Source organism: Rutilus rutilus (assembly GCF_951802725.1).
Source record: "Rutilus rutilus genome assembly, chromosome: 13".
NCBI lineage: Eukaryota > Metazoa > Chordata > Actinopteri > Cypriniformes > Leuciscidae > Rutilus > Rutilus rutilus.
The window spans coordinates 20,514,610-20,535,875 of NC_140218.1; the positions used below are offsets into that span (position 1 = coordinate 20,514,610).

Here is a 21,266-nt window from a genome sequence, read left to right on the forward strand (position 1 = left end):
TTTATTTATTTGCAGAGATGAGCGCCGGCCGCCATATCATGAGTTCACAGCTGAGCGGGCATACTATGAGAATGTGCGTACCCCAGGTTCCTACACAGAGGATCCACGCCGAAAATATCCTGCCAGAAGTCGAGAGTTTTATTCAGAATGGGATCCTTACCAGGGAGATTACTATGATCCACGATACTATGATGACCCCCGTGAATACAGGGATTATAGAGACCCATATGAGCAGGATATTCGAAAGTACAGCTACTTACAAAGAGAACGTGAGAGGGAAAGAGAGAGGTTTGAAACGGATCATGAACGCGACCATGGTCGACGGACAATTGAACACAATCAAAGCCCATCCCATCCACGTCGTCCCGCTAGCCCTGCTGCCTCCCCATCCCTTTCTGAACGTCCTCCCAGTGACTCTGAACATCATGTTTACAGCCGCTCATCTGAGCGAAGTGGCAGCTGCAGCTCACTTTCTCCACCACGATTTGAAAAGCCAGATAAAATTCGTTTGGAGAGGCACAATAGGAGTGATAAATCAGAGAAAGACAAATCAGTCTTTGAGGCAGATCGTGGAAATGGAGGAGAAAAAGAAAGACGTGCTGGACGTAAGGAAAAAGGAGACAAGGACAGGACTGAGAAGCAGAAGTTGAAGAAATCAAAACTTGCATCCCCCACTGTTCCATCATCAGAGACAGACCTTGAACTTGACAGGGACACTAGCCCAGAAGCTAGCTTAACTTTGCGAGGTAAAGCCAGTAAATCATTTGTCAAAGAATACTCTGGAAAAGGAAAACTTGATCTGCCACCTTGTGTTGTACAGCTGACAAGAGTAAAGGAGAAGGAAGGGAAATTAATAGATAGTATCCTCAGTGAGAAACAAAAAACAAAGGTTGGGAGTGATCCTGTTCGGTCTCCAACCACCCCACCCTCAGTTGATCACAAGAGTATGCCTTTCCGCATAGACACTCAGGCTAGAGATTTCTTTAAGCATGGAAAACATCTCAAGGAGAAAGGCTTGGCTAGTCAAGTTGAGGTTGTGGATAAAGAGGGCAAGGTGAAAAACAAAAAATACTTCAAAACTGATCTTCAATTTGACACTAGCTCTTCTGTGGATGCTGACCGATTGGCTGCACGAAAGAGGCGCTTTGAAGAAACATCTGGAAAGGCTGATAATTTGAGGAGGATAAGTCAGGAGGAGGATGAAGGCAAGTTAAGGAGATTTATTGATGAACCTTTGCTGAAAGACATTGATTTTGATAAAAAGTTGCTAAGAAAAGAAGCACACAAGAGAGAACAAAAAATGAAGCCAGAGAGGATGGTTACTGTTAGTACTCTAAACGAAGAGCTAGACACTGTAATGTCAGTAGGCCTCAGTCTAGACCTTCAGGCCCGACTTGGTGAACCAATTGAGGAGGCAATAGATTCCTTTGATAGTCTTGATCAAAAGATAGGTTCTTTTGGAGTTAATAGTCAACCAAGTTTCAGTCTTGCTGTCTCTGATGATGGAAGTGTAGATATGGAATTTGCTAGAGACCAAGAACAGCAGCACGTAACTAGCTACAGCGTACTCTCCTCAAGGCTGGAAAGAGATTCTGAAAGTAAGGAAAGTTTGGTCTCGGACATTGATCACTCGCAGAGTTGCAGAAAACAAATGGAACAGAACCGTCGTCTACAGCAACAATTGCTAGACTGTGATAAATCTGATAAAACTGAAAGCACACCCAGCACTGATGCAGAAGACTTTGAGCATCGAAGTCTTGTGCATGAGTTAGGAAAACCACCTCAAGATGTAACTGGCGATTCACCACCCACTAAGCGAAAGAAGTTAGGAGCATTTGAATTTGATTTTGGCACTAAAAGAGAGCGAGATTATCAGAGGTTTAGACGGATAAATGATGAACCTGAAAGGAGACTTGCTTCACTTCCAGGGACACCCTTTTCTGAGGAGGAGAGAAATGCATCACAATTGCTGGACAAAGAGCCAGATTCACCATTGGCAATGGACAAAAATTGCTTGCATTTTGATGTATCAAAATACAATATTGGCAACACAGAGCACCAAGGACTTTTGCCACATGCAGAGATTTTGAAAGTGAAAGCATCAGTGACAGAAGAGGAGTTCTGTTGGGAGAGCAATATTAGGCAGGCCACATTGACAGGAGAAATGAGCTTCCCTACCAGTTTTGTTAAACGAGAAAGTATCCGAAAACGCCCTGAATGTGAATTGGAGCCTGGGGAGGTTCAGTCAGACTCTGATGAAGATAGTGAAAGTAGGCACCTTTCACTAAAGCTAAACTCTTTCAAAAGAGAGCATGAGGAGAAGCTTTCAGATGTAAAGTCTTCTGAGTCTCTTGAAAAGAATAAGTTCTATGAATTTGCATTGGATAAGACTATAACGCCAGACACCAAAGCTCTACTCGAGCGTGCTAAGTCACTGTCTTCATCTAGGGAAGAAAACTGGTCTTTCCTGGGTCATGACTCAAAATTCAAAAGCTTTCGAAATAGCACAGACAAGGAGAAGTCTGAACCCACTCCAAGACCTATTCCTTCTTGGTACATGAAAAAAAAGAAAATTCGCTCTGATTCTGATGGAAAGTTAGATGCTAAAAAGGAAGATGCCAAGCCTGACGAACAAGAACGACAAGAGCTCTTTGCTTCACGCTTTCTTCATAGCTCTATCTTTGAACAGGACTCGAGGCGACTTCAACACCTTGAGCGGAAAAATAGCGACCCTGAAGTTAGAGTTTGGAGAGAGAGTATTGCAAATGATTCCCAAGGGGAACAAGCTGGGGCAGGAGGAACAGACCTCTCTCAAGAACCAAGAGTACTTTTTCATAGCCGCTTCTTAGAACTTCAACAAAGAGATAAGAACCAACAGCTGCCCATTTCAGAAAGAGTTAGTGTAAATGATCAGATGGAGGAGGAGAAGACACTGGATGAAGAGTTTGGGCCATCCCCCAATGTATCAGAAATTTCCCAAGAGTTGTCAGTAAGTCATATGCCAGCTACAACATCACCAATCTCTCTCTCTAAAGTTTCAGAGACTTCTGTGCAGCATGATAAGCCAGTTTTGCCCTCTACATTAATAAACCTAGATGGTCGAGCAGTTGTGAATGAGTGGCCTGAAGATGCTCCAAAAGATTATTCTCCATTAATTAACCTAAAGGAGGAGAACACAGCTGTTGCAGTGAGTACTACACCTCCTGAACCCATTATAAAGGAAGATGTGACTGTCAAAGAACCTAATGAAAAGCTGGGTGAGTCCAAAAGAACTGTAAGCCCAATTGTTGAACAGGATATTGATGTCAAACCTCCTACTCCTGGTGCATCTTTAAGTAATGTTGAGCCAGAATGTGATCAATTTCAGGCATCTTCTCCATCGTTTCCAAAGCCCAGTCAAGCTCAAGAGACTGCTGAGCTTTCAGAAATAAAAATGGAACCTGCTAATACTTATCTTCACAAGGTTGCATCCCCACTAGATGTGGAGCTGCCAGTCACAGAACCTGAGATTGAACTGGTACAGACACCACGTAAACAACCTAAAAGTAAAAAGGTAAAAACTGTCTCGCCAGCATCAACACCAATGCCTCAAGTTGCTAATGAGAAACCAGCTACACGAAAGAGTGAACGCATTGATAGAGAAAAGCTAAAAAGATCTTCATCCCCCAGAGGAGACTCCACAAAACTCATTGCTGACTCCAGAAACTCTACGAAATCTCCTGTTCATGCTACAGATTCAGAGCAGGGCCATGAATCAAACACAAACCATGGCAGAACACGACAGCGACGGAATGTACGATCTGTCTATGCAACACCCCTTGAGGATGAAGCCCCACAATCAGGAAAGGAGATTACAGAACCTCCCCGTGTCACCCGTAAGCGCTGTAGTGATAAGGAGGCTGGAACACAGCATATGGCAACCACACTTGGTAGAAGAGGTCGTCCACCCAAGACTCGTAGAAGAGGTGATGAAATGTCTCCAGTTAAGGGAGATCATACCAAAAATTCTGAGAGTGAAGACTCTGAAAATAAAGAGTCAGCATTTAGTGGAGAAATATCAAAAGCAGCAGAGGCATGGCGCTCTCCACGATCTCAAAAAGGGCAGTCTTCACCAATAAGAGCAGGACAAAGCAGAAAAACATTGAAATTGGACAAAGTGCCAGGTAGCCCAGAATCCATTCAGTCAGACAAAGCAGGGGTTGATGTGTCACCTGCCCTCGATCACCAAGCTGAATCCAAAGATGAAACTTCAATGCAAGTTGGACAGTTGTCACAAGAAACCAAACAACATAACATATCTAAAAGAGAAAATGAATTTGCACATTCTGATAAGGATAAAACAACTGATGCCGACATAGAAATCACTCCTGTAGAAAAAACACAGCCATTAGATAAGAAAATCAGGGCATCAAGGCCAACAAGAAACACCAAAACAATGCCTGAAGATAAGCCTGTCAACGTTATCAATCTCACTGTGGATGCAGCTAAGAATGCCCTTCATTCAGGTGAGGACAAAGCTGTAAGCTTAGAAGGGTCTTTGGAAACCAAAGCCCCACAGTTAGCAAAAGAAGAGTCAAACATCCCAGTTTACCACAAAGAGGAAGATGTGCACAGTACTGATGAAAAGGACGAGTCTCTTTCAGAAATGGAGCCTCCTACTGATCCTGTGGCTGCCTTGCTTGCCCGTCAAATGGAACTGGAAAGGGCAGTGGAGAATATTTCAAAACTTACTGATGAACAGCTTCCAGCACCTTACAAAGAACCTTGTACTGAACCACCAACCCTAACACCACCTGTTATAGTACAACCTGCAGATGATACAGAGGTAGAAAAGCCTGCCAATCCAGCAAGTGAAACTGAACTGGCAGCTGCAATTGATTCCATTACTGCTGAGGATATATCTGGTGATGCAGATGGATTCTCTGCTCCAACAACATACACAGCCCTCCTTCCCACACCAGAGACACTTGTTCTGCCTGTATCAGGTGAGGTTATTGAACCTGAGACAAACTCGACTGTAAAGACTATTGTACAGTCTGAACAAGATAGTGTTAAAGTTCCAGATTCAAAATCTTATCGAACATGTAAAACGGATACTTCATTCACAGAATCTCCATTATCAGAGGCAGCCAAAAAAGGAGGAAGAGCACGGCCGAAAACTCCAAAGAAATCCAGAGGTCGGAAGGTTTCTTTGAACAGAAAATTAGATATGGCTGAGGATGCAGTGCTGGAACCTGAATCCACTACAGTCAAACTTCCAGAGTCTATCCCAGAAGAGATTAAAACTGCCAACCCTAAGGCAGCGACATCAGCAGCTGCAGCAGCTGTAGTCACTGTTGCTGCTGCATGCAAACATGAAGCTACATCTACAGTGATTTTGGACACACCAAAAGAGGCAGAACAGCCTGCTGTTGACCAGCCTGAACCTCAAGAATCTGCCTTCCACTCTGGAAATAACAGTCCTTCTTATTCAAGGACACAGCAGCTATCTCCTGAGCCAGTAGCATCTACCCTTACTTCTACAGCCTGCCTGAATTCACCTACATCCTCTAAGACTCCTCTCTCACCCCCTGAGTGGAACACCAGGACAGAGGAGAAGGGAATTATCCCTAAACCTAAAGTTAAAGTGTCTTTGTCTACACCAGGAGTTGGGGGACCTCCAGCAAATCCTCCCATGCCTCCTGACACAAAGGCCTCTGATATTGACCCAAGTTCCAGCACATTGCGAAAGATTCTAATGGAACCGAAGTATGTATCTGCTTCAAATAGCAATGCAGTCCCAGGTATGCAGTTCACAACCACATTAGCAGATCCACGGATGTCTAATAATGAAAATTCAGTTGAGGCTGTGCTGCCTTTAAAGACCTCTCTACCTGAAGATAGACCTAGCCCTATAACTCAACTTGTACCTAGTACAGCACCACCACAACCACCTCTTCTGCAACAATGTGGTACTCCACAGATCTTAAAAGAGAAACTGGCTATAACTTCCACCGCTACTTCAGTCATTAGTCGGATCCCTATGCCCTTTGATTTCGAGGACACTCCTCGGATCTCTTTAAGCAACCGTAGCTCTGGAATGTCCATACCGAAGCAGAAGTATTGTACAGGCTTGAATGAAAATAGCAAGTATCATGGACTTAACCCCTCTGAGGATGGCGGAAGTGTTGGGCGCCCTGTTGTTGAAAGCACACATTGTAACACAGGGTCAAGTAGTGGCTTGAGGGTCAATACATCCGAGGGTGTGGTAGTGTTGAGTTATTCTGGACAAAAGACAGAGGGACCACAGCGGATCATTGCTAAAATAAGTCAAATCCCACCAGCCAGTGCAGTTGATATTGAGTTTCAGCAGTCTGTTACAAAATCACAGATAAAACAAGAACCACCATCTCACCCATCTACACCAAAAGGATCACAGACACCTACGGGTTATGGACATGCAGGGGTAGTATTAGCTGGCCAAACCTTTAGTGCTCAGCCTGTTATTTCCTCGATTAATCAGGAATGTCCCAGCTCTGAAAAATCTGAACCATCCTACCACACTGGTCAACATGGAGGTTCTGTGAAAACCTTCCAACAGTCCACAAGCCATCCTCAACTTCTGAGATATAGCCAGTCAATTACACAGCAGCAGCATTTTAAGAAAAATGGAGTAACAGAAACCATTTCAATGAAAACTGATATAAAACCATCACAGAACTTCAATGTTAAACCAGTTTTAAGCCCACACCATCCATCTTTGGTGGGCAATCACATTTTAAGTTCAAGTGCTCCACATGAAAGAGTGGTCTCACAACCCAAGCAAGATTCACATTCTCCAAGGTCGTCAGGCCATTCCACGTCACCCTTTCCAAAAGTTTGCCCTCCTAGCAGCTCAGTTGTTTTGGGACCAGCTGGCCCTATATCTCAGTATGTGTCAAATATACACCATGCTGAGCAATCAGTGATAATGCCCCCTCATAGCGTCACCCAGTCTATGCCCATAGGTCATTTGTCCCAAGATGTCAGAGCCAGTACGGCATCGTTATCTGGAATAGGTTATGGAATCCGTTCAGAAAACCTCTTATCGCCTCGATCTGCACCTCCACAACGTTCCACGACTCCTCAACCTGCAGTGATCAGAGATGTTGTGCTGAAGTCACATGCAGGTTTATCTGGTGGTGGCCAGGTTGAGACAAGCAATGATGATATGCTGAATCTCCCACAAGGACTTCGTAGAGCTTCTGCACCACAGTTACAACCGGAAAGCATAGTAATGCAGCCTGAATTCAAAGGTCTGCATCACAGGGCATTGCGTCTAGACCAGTATGCCAGAGATGTGCGTTTACTTGTGCACCAGCATTTAACTGACCATCCAGGTGTTGTAGAAAATCGCCAAACTCGAACACCAGAGGCAATGCAGTCATCTTCACACATATCATCTACTTCTTCTAAAGCTTCCCCTGTGGTAAAGAATGCTCCACAAATTGTGAGGGATGCACCAAAAGCAATGGAGCTGAAGATGACACCCTCCCCTCACTCGGACAGCAGGATAATAGGGCACACCCCTGGCTCTGTGATGGTATCTTCTCAAGGAGTTCAATTGATTCATACTGGAAATCCAAACTCCATGTCTGAATACTACAGAGAAATGCGTGGCTTCCATTCTCAGTATCCAAGTCATTCAGTAATTGGAATTAATTTGGCTAATCGTGGAATTGCTGCTTCTCAGGTGAGAGTTTGTTTTGTGCTCTACAATTATAATTTATGCAATACAGTTATCAGTTATGTTAGCCATGATATGTATATATGTATATATAAATCTTGTCTTGATTTAAGATGTGCATTCTTCACTAGGTCTCACAAGTTGATCAATGTCAAAGACAGAAGGTTCCCTCTGTCTCCTCTGTTGAGTCTGTGGGAATGTCACAGACATCTTTTGGTGAATCAAAACTTGACGGTTCTCACATTCGACACCCAAGCTCCATGGATTTGTCTCACATATCACGAGTTCAGAGTGAGACGGGCTCTCCCTCTTACACTTCTCCAGTGAATATAACACCCAAATTGGAGTTGCCTATCACTGTGCAGAAGGGACCTCAAGGACCTATTTCTAACCAGTTGCCACGTCCATCCTCAGCCTCTTCTCAGATGCGATCAGAATTTAAACTTGACCACACAGGACTTCGGTCGGTTGATATGGTGCAGTTGTTAACGGTTTGTAATCTTATTTTACTATTATTTCTATAGATTTTTTTTTAATTCCTTCAGAAGTACAATGGATATAATATTTATTTTTGTAATTGTGGTTGTAACTGTTTTTGTCTTTGAGCAGAAATACCCAATTATTTGGCAAGGTCACCTGGCACTTAAGAATGACACTGCAGCAGTACAGCTACACTTTGTGTCTGGTAACAATGTTCTGGCTCACCGTTCACTGCCACCACCAGAAGGAGGTGCCTTTCTTCGCATTGCCCAGAGAATGCGTTTAGAGGTCTCACAACTTGAGGGAGTTGCAAGACGTATGACTGTAAGTATCCCGTCTTATTTTATACCTCTTTCTCAAACCATATTAAGGATTTGTCTTAAAGTGCCCCTATTATGCTATTTTAAAGTTTCCTAATGTTGTTTTGGAGTCTTCTACAATATGTTTGCATGCATCAAAGGTCAAAAAACTGTTCTCATAATATACATTTGCACTTCACCACATTTTCAATGATTCTCAAACAACTCGTCAGATGAATCAATCTCTCTAAATCCCTCCTTTCCGCGAGCTACTCTGCTCTGATTGGCCAGACAGCTCAGTCTGTTGTGATTGGTCTACCGCGTGCAGCGCGTGTGTCGAAAACAAAACCGCCCATTGCCAAAACAATGTCAGCTCTGCGTGTCCTGAGGCTTCCTACACCGTAAACTAAACACAGTAACGAACAATGACGCAGATTTTACCACATCAATCCTAACGCGAGTCCGATGATGAAACATTGGAAGAATTAGTTATTCAACCCGAACCTCTATAGCAAGGACGACTCGAGCAGGACGTTTCTCAGTGATACACTACTCAGTTTGAGGTACATTATGAGATGTTGCAACTGTTATTCCTCACCATCAGCATTAGGGGTGGAACGGTGCATGTATTCGTATTGAACCGAAACGGTACGGGCGTCACGGTTCGGTGCATGAATAGACACAGAGAATACACGGTATAAAAATAAATAAAACTCGCATGCAAATTAATTAATGTAATGCGGAACCACTGTTAGATACGCGGGTTCTTTAGGGACACCTAATCTGTAGCCCCGCCTTAGCTCTTTAGCTCTGTGGCTGTAATGAACAGGCTGCGATGTCAAGATTGCAATGCTGGAATATGTTGTGTGCGTGCGTGTGAGAGAGAGGCGCGGGCGCGATCGAACAGTGGAAACATAAAAACATACTCCGTCATTTTGTTCATACAGGACATCATTCAAACTGCAAAGTGTTTACTTATATTTGTGTACACTTGCAATAAAACACAACATTGTGCTTTTGTCAAACTGTAACCTACAACTGTCACCCAACCAAAATCTCTCTCACACACACACACACACACACACACACACACACACACACTGTTTAAAAGCAAAAAATATTTATCCAACCCCATTTAAAAACAGTCTGTGGGTGACATCTTTTGGACATTCATCATATTGCATTGGTTTTCATTTCTTGTCCTCAAACAGAGGACTAATCTGTTTATTTTTAAGTTAAACATTCTACATTGATTAAAAAAGAAAATCAAATGTGTTTTTAATGGTAGTATTATTTTATACAGAAATAAATTGTTTATAATTAAGATGAGAATAAAGTTAGTGTTCATTTTAAGGAAAACAAATATATTGATCTGGGGCCGTATTCACAAAGCATTTTATCTTACCACTAGGAGTACTCCTAAATCGCACAAAAAGATTTTAGCTAGGAGTTTTCTCTTAAAAGTTATTCACAACGCCTTTCAGACCTACTCTTAGTAAAGAAAAATGACAACTCCTAAACTAAGAGTGAGTCTTCGTTGCTATGGATGACGTCATTACTCATGCACGAGCTTGACTGAAGTGACCACCTTGATTGGTTAATGATTGTAACGCGGGAATGATTCCAAACACCTCCCGTACGATGATGAGTGACAGGTCTGAGAATGCGTGCGCTACACAAGTAGTGCGAAGGACGGAAGATGATGAATAACTGAATAAATAGCCTAAATGAATAAAGAGTAAGGCAAAACAAATAGCCTAGTAGCCTAATGAAACATATGGATTGATGCAATATCTTTGCAACATTATTGAATTAATCTGTCACTATATGCCTCTGCCTACGTTTGCAAAGAGAAGAACATTTTAATTTGATTCACAATGAAATGTTACAATTAGTTTACATGCAATGAGTAGCCTAGTTTTGGTTGTTGTTGGTGGCGTTATTGCAGCTAGTTATGCCTACAATGCAAAATTGTTCCCTCGCGATTGGAAGCTCCTGTAGCCGCCGTATACGCATTTCAAAACATCGCAACGTGAAATGCCACAAAAAGCGGTTTGTGAATAGGTCTTAGTGAGTTAGGAGTCCTCTCGACTTCTTTTAAGCTGTCCCAGTCTTAGGTGCTACTTTTAGGGCTAAAATGCTTCGTGAATTACTCTTAGTCAAAAAAAATTAGGAGTCCTAAAGTTACGAGTGACACGCCCATTATTTTTAGGAGTTGCTCCTAAATTCGCCAGTTAGGAGCTACTTTTAGCCTTAAAATTCTTTGTGAATACGGCCCCTGAAATATAGCAAATTAATTTTAAATTCATTCAGGTATAATTACCAAACATATCTCAAGGTCTTTTTGTCTCTTTATTAATTTAATTAATAAACTAATTATATAAAACTATTGTCAATGCACTACAAATAAACTGGTTCTATGCCTTTACTTTATTAATAAAACTTATTTAAAAAATACAAGGCTTAAGACATTTATTTTCCTTTGGTGGTACAGCCTGAGACATGCACAAGAAAAAAAAAAAGCCTTCTGCATTTTTGTTTTGCTTTTCCCTCCATTGTACCGAACCGTGATGTCTGAACCGAGGTATGAACCGAACCGTGACTTCTGTGTACCGTTCCACCCCTAATCAGCATTTACAAGTGCATGTCCATCAAACAAACCGATTATTTTACTTGCACTTGTTTATTTACAGAGTATTTTTCTAATTTATTGCGGAGAACATGTGGAAACTGTATCAATAACAAACAGTGCATACATTAGCCGAACTCTAGCGTGAATGACTGATGTAACAAACGTTGGTAAAACAAATCTTTCTCCATGCTTAATCTTTCCTCAAAGTAGTGAGAACGACAGACAATCCGCATTAATATACACAGTTTTAGCTAATAGTGGCCAACAACTGATCAGCTGAAGTATTTCAGTAGGACGGTACACTGTAAAAAATGATTTTTTGGTGAAGTAAATACTACTGAAAAAAAACAATGTAATTTACATGAAAAAGTTAGTTCAGGCAAGAATTTAAAAAACGAAGCAAATTCCATATCAGTACTTAATTCAAGCGAGTAGAAATGAAAGCGTAAATATCAACTCAATAAAATTAAGTAAAAATTACTCAACTTTTCTGATACTGGGGTTTCCATCATGCACTGGACCTTGAATAATTAATGAGGTTAATTTTTCACTGGTTTCCAGCTGTATTTACACTGTTTTATCATTGCTTTTGTTGTCAGGATTAGTAACTTGCCATTTTGTGACATTTCGAGTACATTTTCTGCTCAAAATGACACATTCAAACACAAAAACGATCCATCAAATGTTACCGTCATTGTGTATTGTCTACCAAGTATTGAGGTCTTTGCATTCACATGATGCTTAACATCTGACATGCTATAGTATAAATTACTTAGATAATCTAAGTAAGGCACATACTATAAATGATTTCAATATTATTGTTTGAGTGAAATGTAATGCAAAGGAAATTTCAACTAACCTTTTACTAGCCAAGTTAAAGTTACTTATTTTCTTTGTTACTTTCACTTAACTAGGTTAAGTAAAGTTTACTTAATTCCATATTCCAAGTAAATTTTACTTAAAGATTTCTAATTAAAGCTACTGATAAATATGTTTAGGTTTTTACTTGGCAAAGCTTTGTAAATTTACTAGCATTTTCTGAGTGGAAAAAGTTGCCTAGCTTTTTTTAAGTAAATGTCACTCCAAATTTTTTTCAGTGTAATAATGTGAGTTAACCAGTTAGCAGGAGACCTACACAATATAAAACTCAAAACTAAGTCATTTGATCACCATCTTTCAAGAGCAAGCGGTTTGCGAATCCTGCATTGAAAGTAAAATAAAGGGAACACAGGGATTATACTGCTGTGGTATCATGGTAAAGATGAATAAAGATTCATATTGGAATCTAAAGCGGCACATTGGCAGAAAACACAAGGATGTGCTACGCAAACATAGTGCAGCAAAAGGTGAGCTATAGGCCTGCGATAATAAATTAGATAAATAGGTAAGGTAGCTATTGTGTTGTACCCCGCTCTTTATAAGCGAAAATTACACCACGAATTAAGATTTCCTCCCATGATTTTAAGAATTCGTTCTCTCATTTAGGCTAAATCATGGCCACAAATTAAATATGTTCTCTGGGTTTTAGTAAATTATGGCCACGTTGTTGAAGTAATTAATTATCTCGTTTTATTAAAACTATTACAATTATTACAACGTGGCCATGCACGATTTACTAAACCAGGTAGTCTAACGAATTATTATATAGTTAATTGTGTGTTCGCTTTAATTAAAATGAGGAAACAAATGATTTAAACATGGTGGCGTTGGGTGGGAGTAATGAATCGTTAATTCTTTGTGCAATCATCATATCAGTGCAACTAAAAATAACCTATATAGCCATAGCCAACACACTAATATTGTTTATGGGCATGACAATCCAGATGTGTTTTGTGGAGTTCTTAGTTCTTTATGTATTTCATCTTGTTTTTATTTATTTTTTATGTGCCTGTTTTGCAATGGCAGTTGTGTTCACGGAAATAAAATAAAGAAAATCTAATATACTTTTTCAGTTATTGCATTTTATAGGCAAGTTTGCAAAAGGGCAATGTCATGTTTTTTAATTGATAAAGTTAATTTAATGCATTCAAATGAATAAAAAGTAGGCTACAGACTTTAACAGAATGTCATATCATAACTGCTATTTATAATCCTACTATTGATACATTATTTCAAGAAATACAATACAAACAGAAATCAATTAGCCTACTACAGAGAAATGTAATGTCGGAGCAGGATCTGAGCGGGATTTGTTTTACCGGTGAGCATGAGCGTTTTGTGAGTGGAGCGTTTGCTTGGGCCGTGAGCGTCTGAGCGGAGCGCACGTGCATAGCGCAGAATATTGAGCTTCGCTCACATGCTCTGGGTGTATGCGGGTGGGCAATATGCTAATGTTTCGTCTTGACGTCACAACAAAACAGCTTATGACTCGTTTGAAACCGATTCATTTCAATGACTCAGAGTCGACTCTTACTTTTGAAAGACAATAACTTTATATACGGTGCACTTTCAGATTTAAAACTTTGCAGGATGTTTTCATTCTTTTAGAGCTATGTTACATACATGAAAGGTCATTTTCAAAAATCCATAATAGGGGTGCTTTAAATCTAATTTTAAACATATCTATTAAAGCAAAGCGAAACAACAAAATCTACTGAAATGTCAGGATAATATTAGGAATTTAAAGGAAAACCTTTTTTTTTTTCTAGGCTGAAAATGAATACTGCCTACTGTTGGCATTGCCTTGTGGATTGGACCAAGAGGATGTCCACAACCAGACCCATGCTCTTAAAACTGGTTTTATCACTTACCTGCAAGCAAAACAAGCTGCTGGAATTATCAATGTCCCGAACCCAGGCTCGAATCAGGTAAGTCCTCTTAAGAACAAAAATTATAACCGTGTGCAGAGTTTTTCCTGAAAGAAAATAGTTTAGCAAGATGCTCATGTCTAACCACACATAAAAGATTAGATGCTTAGCCATCTGCTGACTTAAAATGGGACATTCCACTAACAAATAATTTTCTTTTGTCTTCCTTGTAGCCAGCCTATGTTGTCCAGATTTTCCCTCCTTGTGAGTTTTCTGAGAGCCACTTGTCTCATCTGGCTCCGGACCTTCTCAATAGCATCTCCAGTATCTCTCCCCATCTTATGATTGTCATAGCTTCTGTATAAGAGGGAGATCCCAGCTTCCCATACCAACATGCCAACACCAGCCTTTGAGACTTGCCAGTTTTCTTCTTTTTTTTTTTACTCTGGAAAGCACCTCAATGTCCTTTTTGGCCATGTACTCGCTCTCTTTTTGTTTTTTCACCAGCCTTTTAATCCATTGACTCATTGCCACTTTCGTTTAACTGTGTATCATCTTAAAGTACACAGGGATAAATGGAGCTATCCACAACGATCAATTCTCTGATCATTTTTTTCCCTTTTTTTCATTTGGAGATTTGTATCTATGGTTTTTAAAACACTGAAGATCTTTGGGATTTTTTGGACATGGGAGTTAAGGAATTTTTTATTGATATCTTTTTTTTTTCTTTTTTTTTTAAGAATAATCAGACCAATCATTGCACTATGTTATGAAAATCAAAAAAAACAAAAACAAAAAAACAAGTTTGTACAAATTTGGTTATTGAAATTGTAATTTTACTTTATTACTTGGACATGCTTCATTCACCAGCCATTTGTGGTAGACTAAAAATGTTATCAAGTCAAAGTAGTTCGATTGAATTGCTTTGACACATTTTATAAAACAAAAAAATAATAATGTAATATAAAGCAGTTACTGTTCAATCATAAGTAAAGAAAGTTACTTCCATGTTATTTGTAGAAATTGCTCTCAATATAGCCCTTGTTCTTTCCCAAAGGGACAAAATGTTGGATCATTGTAAGTTGTACAGTTTACACTTGATGCCTCAATTGGGGATTGTATGTATACTTTTTTCGCTTTCTTAATACTTGCAAAGTGAATCAGGTGAAGGCCTGGTTGTAAATATGATGTATATTTAAAGACTTTCAAAGCAGTCATTAGACACTGCATATGACAAGCATAACCAGATTGACAACCTATCGCCATCAACCGTGAAAGTGAACTGTCAGTTACCACTTGAGTATCATTTCATATTTTTGTTTTGTTGATGTTTTTGAAATCAATCCTGTGCCATAATTTTTAATGGAGAAAGCTAAATGAATTGAGATTTATCTAGTTTTATTTTGATACTTGACTTTGTATTTGTCGCTTGATCTTTAAGGCCTGCTTTTACATTGCCTTGTTTTATGCTTTTTGTCCCCTACCTCTATTTCTGTCTTTTTTTATTGTCATGTTAGTAACTATTGGGGGATCCCAAATGATGATATTGTCCGTAGGACCCCTGAAGTGTTAAATTCTGTTTTCCACTGTTTCTTTCTTGTTTGTTTTTTTACATACCTCTGAATGTCCAATAAGAACAGTGCAATGCAAGTGGTAAATATACTTTGTAAAGAGAGAGAGAGAGAGAAGAAAATATGTACAAATCTGTCAGGAGACATGATAGAGACTTGCTTTTTTGGTCTCCTTTCTTCATTGGTGTCTCCTTGAGCCAAGCTGTAAATAATCATTTTCATTTTGTGTGGCTTTTGTTTTTTTTGTTTAATGTCAGGGTCACTATTTTGTTTTGTGAGACAAAACAAAAGTATGTAAAGAAAACCGATGCAGAAAGTAAACCATGAGTCCTAGTTTTGCAGTTTCATTGGGTTACTACAAATTCGCTCATGGCTATTTTGAAGGCACTTACATTTTTGATATACAACTTTAAAATATCAAAATACCAAAAGAAAGAAAACAAAAACAGCTGATCTTAAAATTTTGTCGGATTTATTTTATTTCATCATTTTGAGTGTATTTTGCTGTTCCTCTATGAGGACATTTAAAGATGTAAAATACATTTTGTTTGTTAACACCTCTGCAGATCATTAAATGGTCATTCACTCTGTCTTGTTGGTGTTTGTTTGCTTCACTCTGATCTCCGTTCACTATCAATTTTACACTGTAATACTTGCCTATCATGTACAGTTTAGTTCAGAGTGGTTATTGCATATTATGCAATGGTATTGGTCAACTTTTTAATCATTTAAATTTTGCATTGGACAAAATGGCAGCCTTTGAAATTTGAAATGAATCAATTCAAGCATAACATTTAATTGGAGATCAATGGCCTACAGTGTTAGTGTCACTTATAGCCACTTGATGGCAGTGTTGTGATACTGAAAACATGTTCTGTATTTTCATCTAATGGTTTATGATGGGTTTTGGCTACAGTGAAGTTAAGTCTTTAGTGTGGTTATACAGTGAACCTGAAAAAGAGTGAAAGAATATGTCTAGGCTTATTCCTCAGGCACAGCACATCTGATGATGATAAACCTACATTAAACTTTTCAATCTTAAGAAGAACAAATGGCCCATAACTGCCATTATAAAGAGACATTGGAATAGATTTTTATAAAAGTATAGTATCATACTATACAAAGTTATAAGGACCCAAAAAAGTATCATGCATGACAGTTTTCCTTATTTTTATAAAAGAAAATATTTTGAGAAATGCCCTTTTTTGTACACACAATAGAAGTCAGTTTGGTACATTCTTCAAAATATCTTTTGTGCTCTGCTTAGAAAGAAATGTATGCAGGTTTGGAACGACATGGGTGAGTTAATGATGAAAATCTTTGGTTAAAATATTTTAAGGTGTCATTGTTACAGTGTAATTATATAAGTTATATATATTATATAAGTACTGAGTAATATTAATTAACGTGTACTTACTAGGGTTATGGTAGGATTAGGGTTTGGTTGAGGGTTAGTTGAATGTAATTATGCATCATTTACTGTTATTACTATGTAACAAGGACACTGTAAAATAAAGTGTTACCCAGTTTTAATTTTGGGGGTGAACTATGCCTTTAAGGACATTACGTGTTATTTCGATGTTTTGCTACTTTCCAAAAAGTGTTTTATGTGCCGGTGTTTTAGCCAACTATGCTTGTATGCAAGATGGTTATAAACGTTTAAGAATAAATGTCTGTATTTGTATGAGGGAGGGTGAGCAGGAAAGAGGTATTTTGTATTCTGACCAGCTCTTGGTTTGATTTGGCTGATCCCGTATAAATCAAATTGACAAACCCAACCCGCATTATGTTCCTCCACAGGGAATTCACTGAATTCCCAGGGGCAGTGTTTTGTGGTAGCGCTGGCATGACCCTGAAGACCGGGAAATTTGTGAATATGGCGAGTTGGAAGATACATCACAGAGAAAACTCTTTCTCTAATGATCCAAATGTATCCCATCCCGACCACAACGCTTACGTTGAAGAATACTATCTTGCTCCAAAGCTGTGGCTTTTATGTCAGGTTTAATCATAGAATATATAGATATTTTGAACTTGCATTTTACTTGAATGAAAGAACATATTCTTAGAGACTGAGGTTCAGCTGCGATAAAATCTTGTCCTACCTATAAATCTGAAAGACAAAACGAAGGGCAAGTTTCAAAGACATATCGCTCTCCTCGTCTTTCTTTTCATCCCAGTAGGAAGTGGGGTGTGTTCATGGAAAAAAAAGGAGGTGAAGAATATAAGATTTACAGTGCCATGACAAACCAAGACCAGGAATGTTAATTGACACCCACTCCCGGCAAAGCGCAGTGATGCATTTGCAAGGAAGTTTGAGGATCTGGAGGGCCCAAAATAATGAAAGGAAAGTAGAGGTACAGCATCTACATGACTCCTCTACAGTTATAAACCAGGCCGACGGCAAAGGTAGCAGTAGGAAGTTTGGTATGTAGTAAAAACCACAGTTGGAGGACATTGCAACAAGAACAGGCATGCAAATATCTAATTCATTCAAATTGCTGGGAGGGTTTTTGACTGCTTTATTGAGCCCATATGTCGGTGGCCAAGTGATATGATACTTAGATGGTATTTTTATAAACACATCAGGCCGCTTTAGAAAGATCTGTTTTGCATTTCTCCTTAAGCCCTCACTTATGGAAATTAGAGCACACAAATATGAGAAGTATTTGCTTATGACCACAACAGTTATCCAGTTATAAATAAATGTTTTTTATTATTTTGTATTTGGTTATCGTGCATGTACAGTATATTATGTGTGTGCGCAGGTGCAGGAATGAAGGGCAAAAGCGTCTCTTTAAGGCACGTGTTTGTACTGTCCTTCTTCCTTCTAGCTCTCTGTAATTCTATGGGCATGAACCACACTGACTCGGCTCCAAAAGACCAAATTAGAAAGAGGAGGAAAATGTTAAGAATGCTGAAAATACTGAGGTTGGCTTTTCTTTTTCTGATAAGTGTCCACTTTCCACCAGTCATTTGGGCACGCTAAACATCCTTGCAATTTAAATTATCTCACAAGCTGCTGAGCTGATACATTCCTTATCACAAATAGATTTACATGTGCAGTGTGTTCACTCCTTTTGTTTCCTTCAACCTAAAACTTGGAATCCTCGGTTTATTAACTCCACATATCAAACAAGATAACAGGGTGGGAGTTGATGCACAGATTGTGGAGGAATGTAACTGTCAGTGTGCTCAAATGGACTGAAACACGGAGACATTCTGAGAAATTTTGTAACTGAATGACTAGCAGTGAGTGGTTACTGAAACTCAGATGCAGAAATTATGTAACGGATCATTTACACTGAGACTGTCTGAAATAAATACACAGATAGACATAACACGGCGAGGTCACATTAGCAAAATTTTGCCAGGCAAAAAAGGGTCTATTGTCAAGTGTAGTGAAGCATTCGTGTGACCAACTTAAACACGAACGAAAACACTCTATCTATGGAAATGCTGGACATGCTAACAACACATGCATTGACTGACCAATCAAGATCATTATACAATTATGCTAAACTTGATTCTGATTGGTCAACTGTTTTTTGTCTCATGTCAATAACTGTGCGCTTCACCATTGTCCCAAATGAAGCACTACACTCTGCACTTATACTATTTACTCAACCGTGTAGTGTATGAATTTTACAAGTTTATTTTGTCATTCAACATGGAAGTCTGATAGCCCCTCTTCCTCCCCTACGTAATTAAAGCTGTGACGATTGAGTGCATGAAGTATCCACTTTTAGACATACACTCCTGAACTTCCCACAGCACTTCCCCTCGGGGGATTCCCCACCGCCATTTTAAAGTGCGTTCAACTTCGAAGGAAGTTTATTTGGACAGACCCTCGACGCCTCGATTTTGACAGAGGGAGCAAGTCTACTCATTTGTACTTCAGGCAGATCCTAGACCACAATGCAAAACGATTATGACGTCACAACAGCAATTCACAGTGCTCGCACTTAATTTGCCCACAAGTGATCAAGGGCTTAAAGCGTTTTCATTTCAACCCAAGGGAATAAAAAATGGATTTAAAAGCAGCCCGAGATTCCACACACTTTTTTGGTCAATTAAGTGCATCATCCGGGTATTTAAAATATGAACACACTACTCGCACTATTTATACTACAAATCGGCATAGAATAGTGCATAACTACGCCAATTGGGAGTTTGGGACACACCTAATGGCATACGGCAGTGCTACACTGTAAAAAAATGATATGATCAGTAAATTATGACAACATAGTTTTTACATAGCTTTAACTCATCAAAATAGGTTAAGCAAGTTCTAAAAGATTCAACTCGTTTTTTAAGTCAGTTTCATGTAATTTAAGTTGAAATGACTTGACCATCAAAGTTGATTGTCCTTAAAAATTGAAGGCAGCAATTTTTATTTGATTTTTTTACAGTGTACTTTCACATCTCCGTATCTCTGCAGTCTCTCTGTCCCAATTTGAGTAGCCTATGCACTATTGTGTCGCTTGTAGTAAATAGTGTGAGTAGTGTTTACCCACTTAAAATTTTAAACTTTAAATACCCAGATAATACACTATTAAGAAAAACTGCATCTAAAATCGCATACTTCCCTACTATATAGAAGGCAAAAACCAGTATGTGACAAAAGAAATGTGAATCCGAATTCACAGTAGGTCTACTCATAAAAGAGTAGACAAAAAGTACCCAGATGACCTACTTCTTACAGCGAGATTCTGAAGTGTGCATACGATGGACACTTTACAATCCCATGAGGCCACGGGAGAGGGTTTGTGAATGGCAGCGAAGCAACAAAGCTGATGCTGGTAGATCACATGATAATGACATGGCAAATATAGTAGGCTACGTCAAGATTACATTCATACTACACACATTCTTAAAATATAGAACATACCTTTTTTAGCAGTCGTGATGTAGGCTTTACTAATTCAAAGTAAGTACCTACTCAAGAGAATATGTGATTCTATGGCAAAGTAAGTACCCTATATCGGAATTAACAGTAGACTTCTCATCAAAGAGTAGGCAAAAAGTACCCAGATGACCTACTACCTCCGGCGAGATTCAAGTGTGCATATGACACTTTACTATCCCATGAGGCCAAGGGAGAGGGTTTATGGCACACCTGACCTGACGCTGGTGGTAGGCCAGTGACAACATGGCGAATGTAGTAGCCTACGTCATATAGCTACTCACACTATCAGTGAATCAGCACGAAATAAACTCATAACAAAGAATTAATGAATAAAGGATAACATGAAACACATACAATAACACTACATAATCTGTATTTTATCTCAGCATCACCAGAGTGCACGCTAATGGCGGCACCGATCGTTAACACTAAATAGAGTTTACAGACATAACACTCTCATATACATCGGAAAACAATTAATGTGAACAGTCTACAATGATGGTGTGCATTTTATTTTATACCTGTAAAAGACGATATTAATAGGCTACAGCTACACGTTCAAGCGATGCTCATCGTTTCTTACCGAGAATGAAGCGTATCGCGTAGAACTACATCTACAAATGTAGCAATGATGCGAACATGCGCGTATAACCAATCAACACACACATCCTTCTCCAGCTATATGAATTGTATTAATTTGAAGCAACGCGTAGCTTATTATACAACCCAAAATATTTGCAACAAGCATTTAGATGAAAACAGTAATGATAATAAAATAATCATAAATCAAATATAAATCTGAAAATAATCTCTTAAAGCATACGGTAAACACATGAAAACCACAGAAATACATAAGAAAACTGATAGAGATAATAATTATGCAACTTATCAAAGGAAAAAAAATATATATAACATAAGAAGCT

General features: G+C 39.1%; 1 protein-coding gene across 3 annotated transcripts in view; it reads left to right on the forward strand.

The window, feature by feature from the left end:
- The window catches only part of spen (spen family transcriptional repressor), a 36,069-nt gene extending 20,045 nt beyond the window's left edge, over window positions 1-16,024 (forward strand). For all 3 annotated transcript variants that reach the window (XM_084427575.1, XM_084427573.1, XM_084427574.1), the window contains exons 11-15: window positions 16-7,711; window positions 7,837-8,196; window positions 8,315-8,509; window positions 13,765-13,923; window positions 14,097-16,024. In XM_084427575.1, coding sequence (XP_084283701.1) covers window positions 16-7,711; window positions 7,837-8,196; window positions 8,315-8,509; window positions 13,765-13,923; window positions 14,097-14,228 — 8,542 coding nt within the window. In that variant the 3' untranslated portion in view covers window positions 14,229-16,024. The remainder of the gene's footprint in view (window positions 1-15; window positions 7,712-7,836; window positions 8,197-8,314; window positions 8,510-13,764; window positions 13,924-14,096) is intronic.
- Window positions 16,025-21,266: the final 5,242 nt, after the last annotated feature.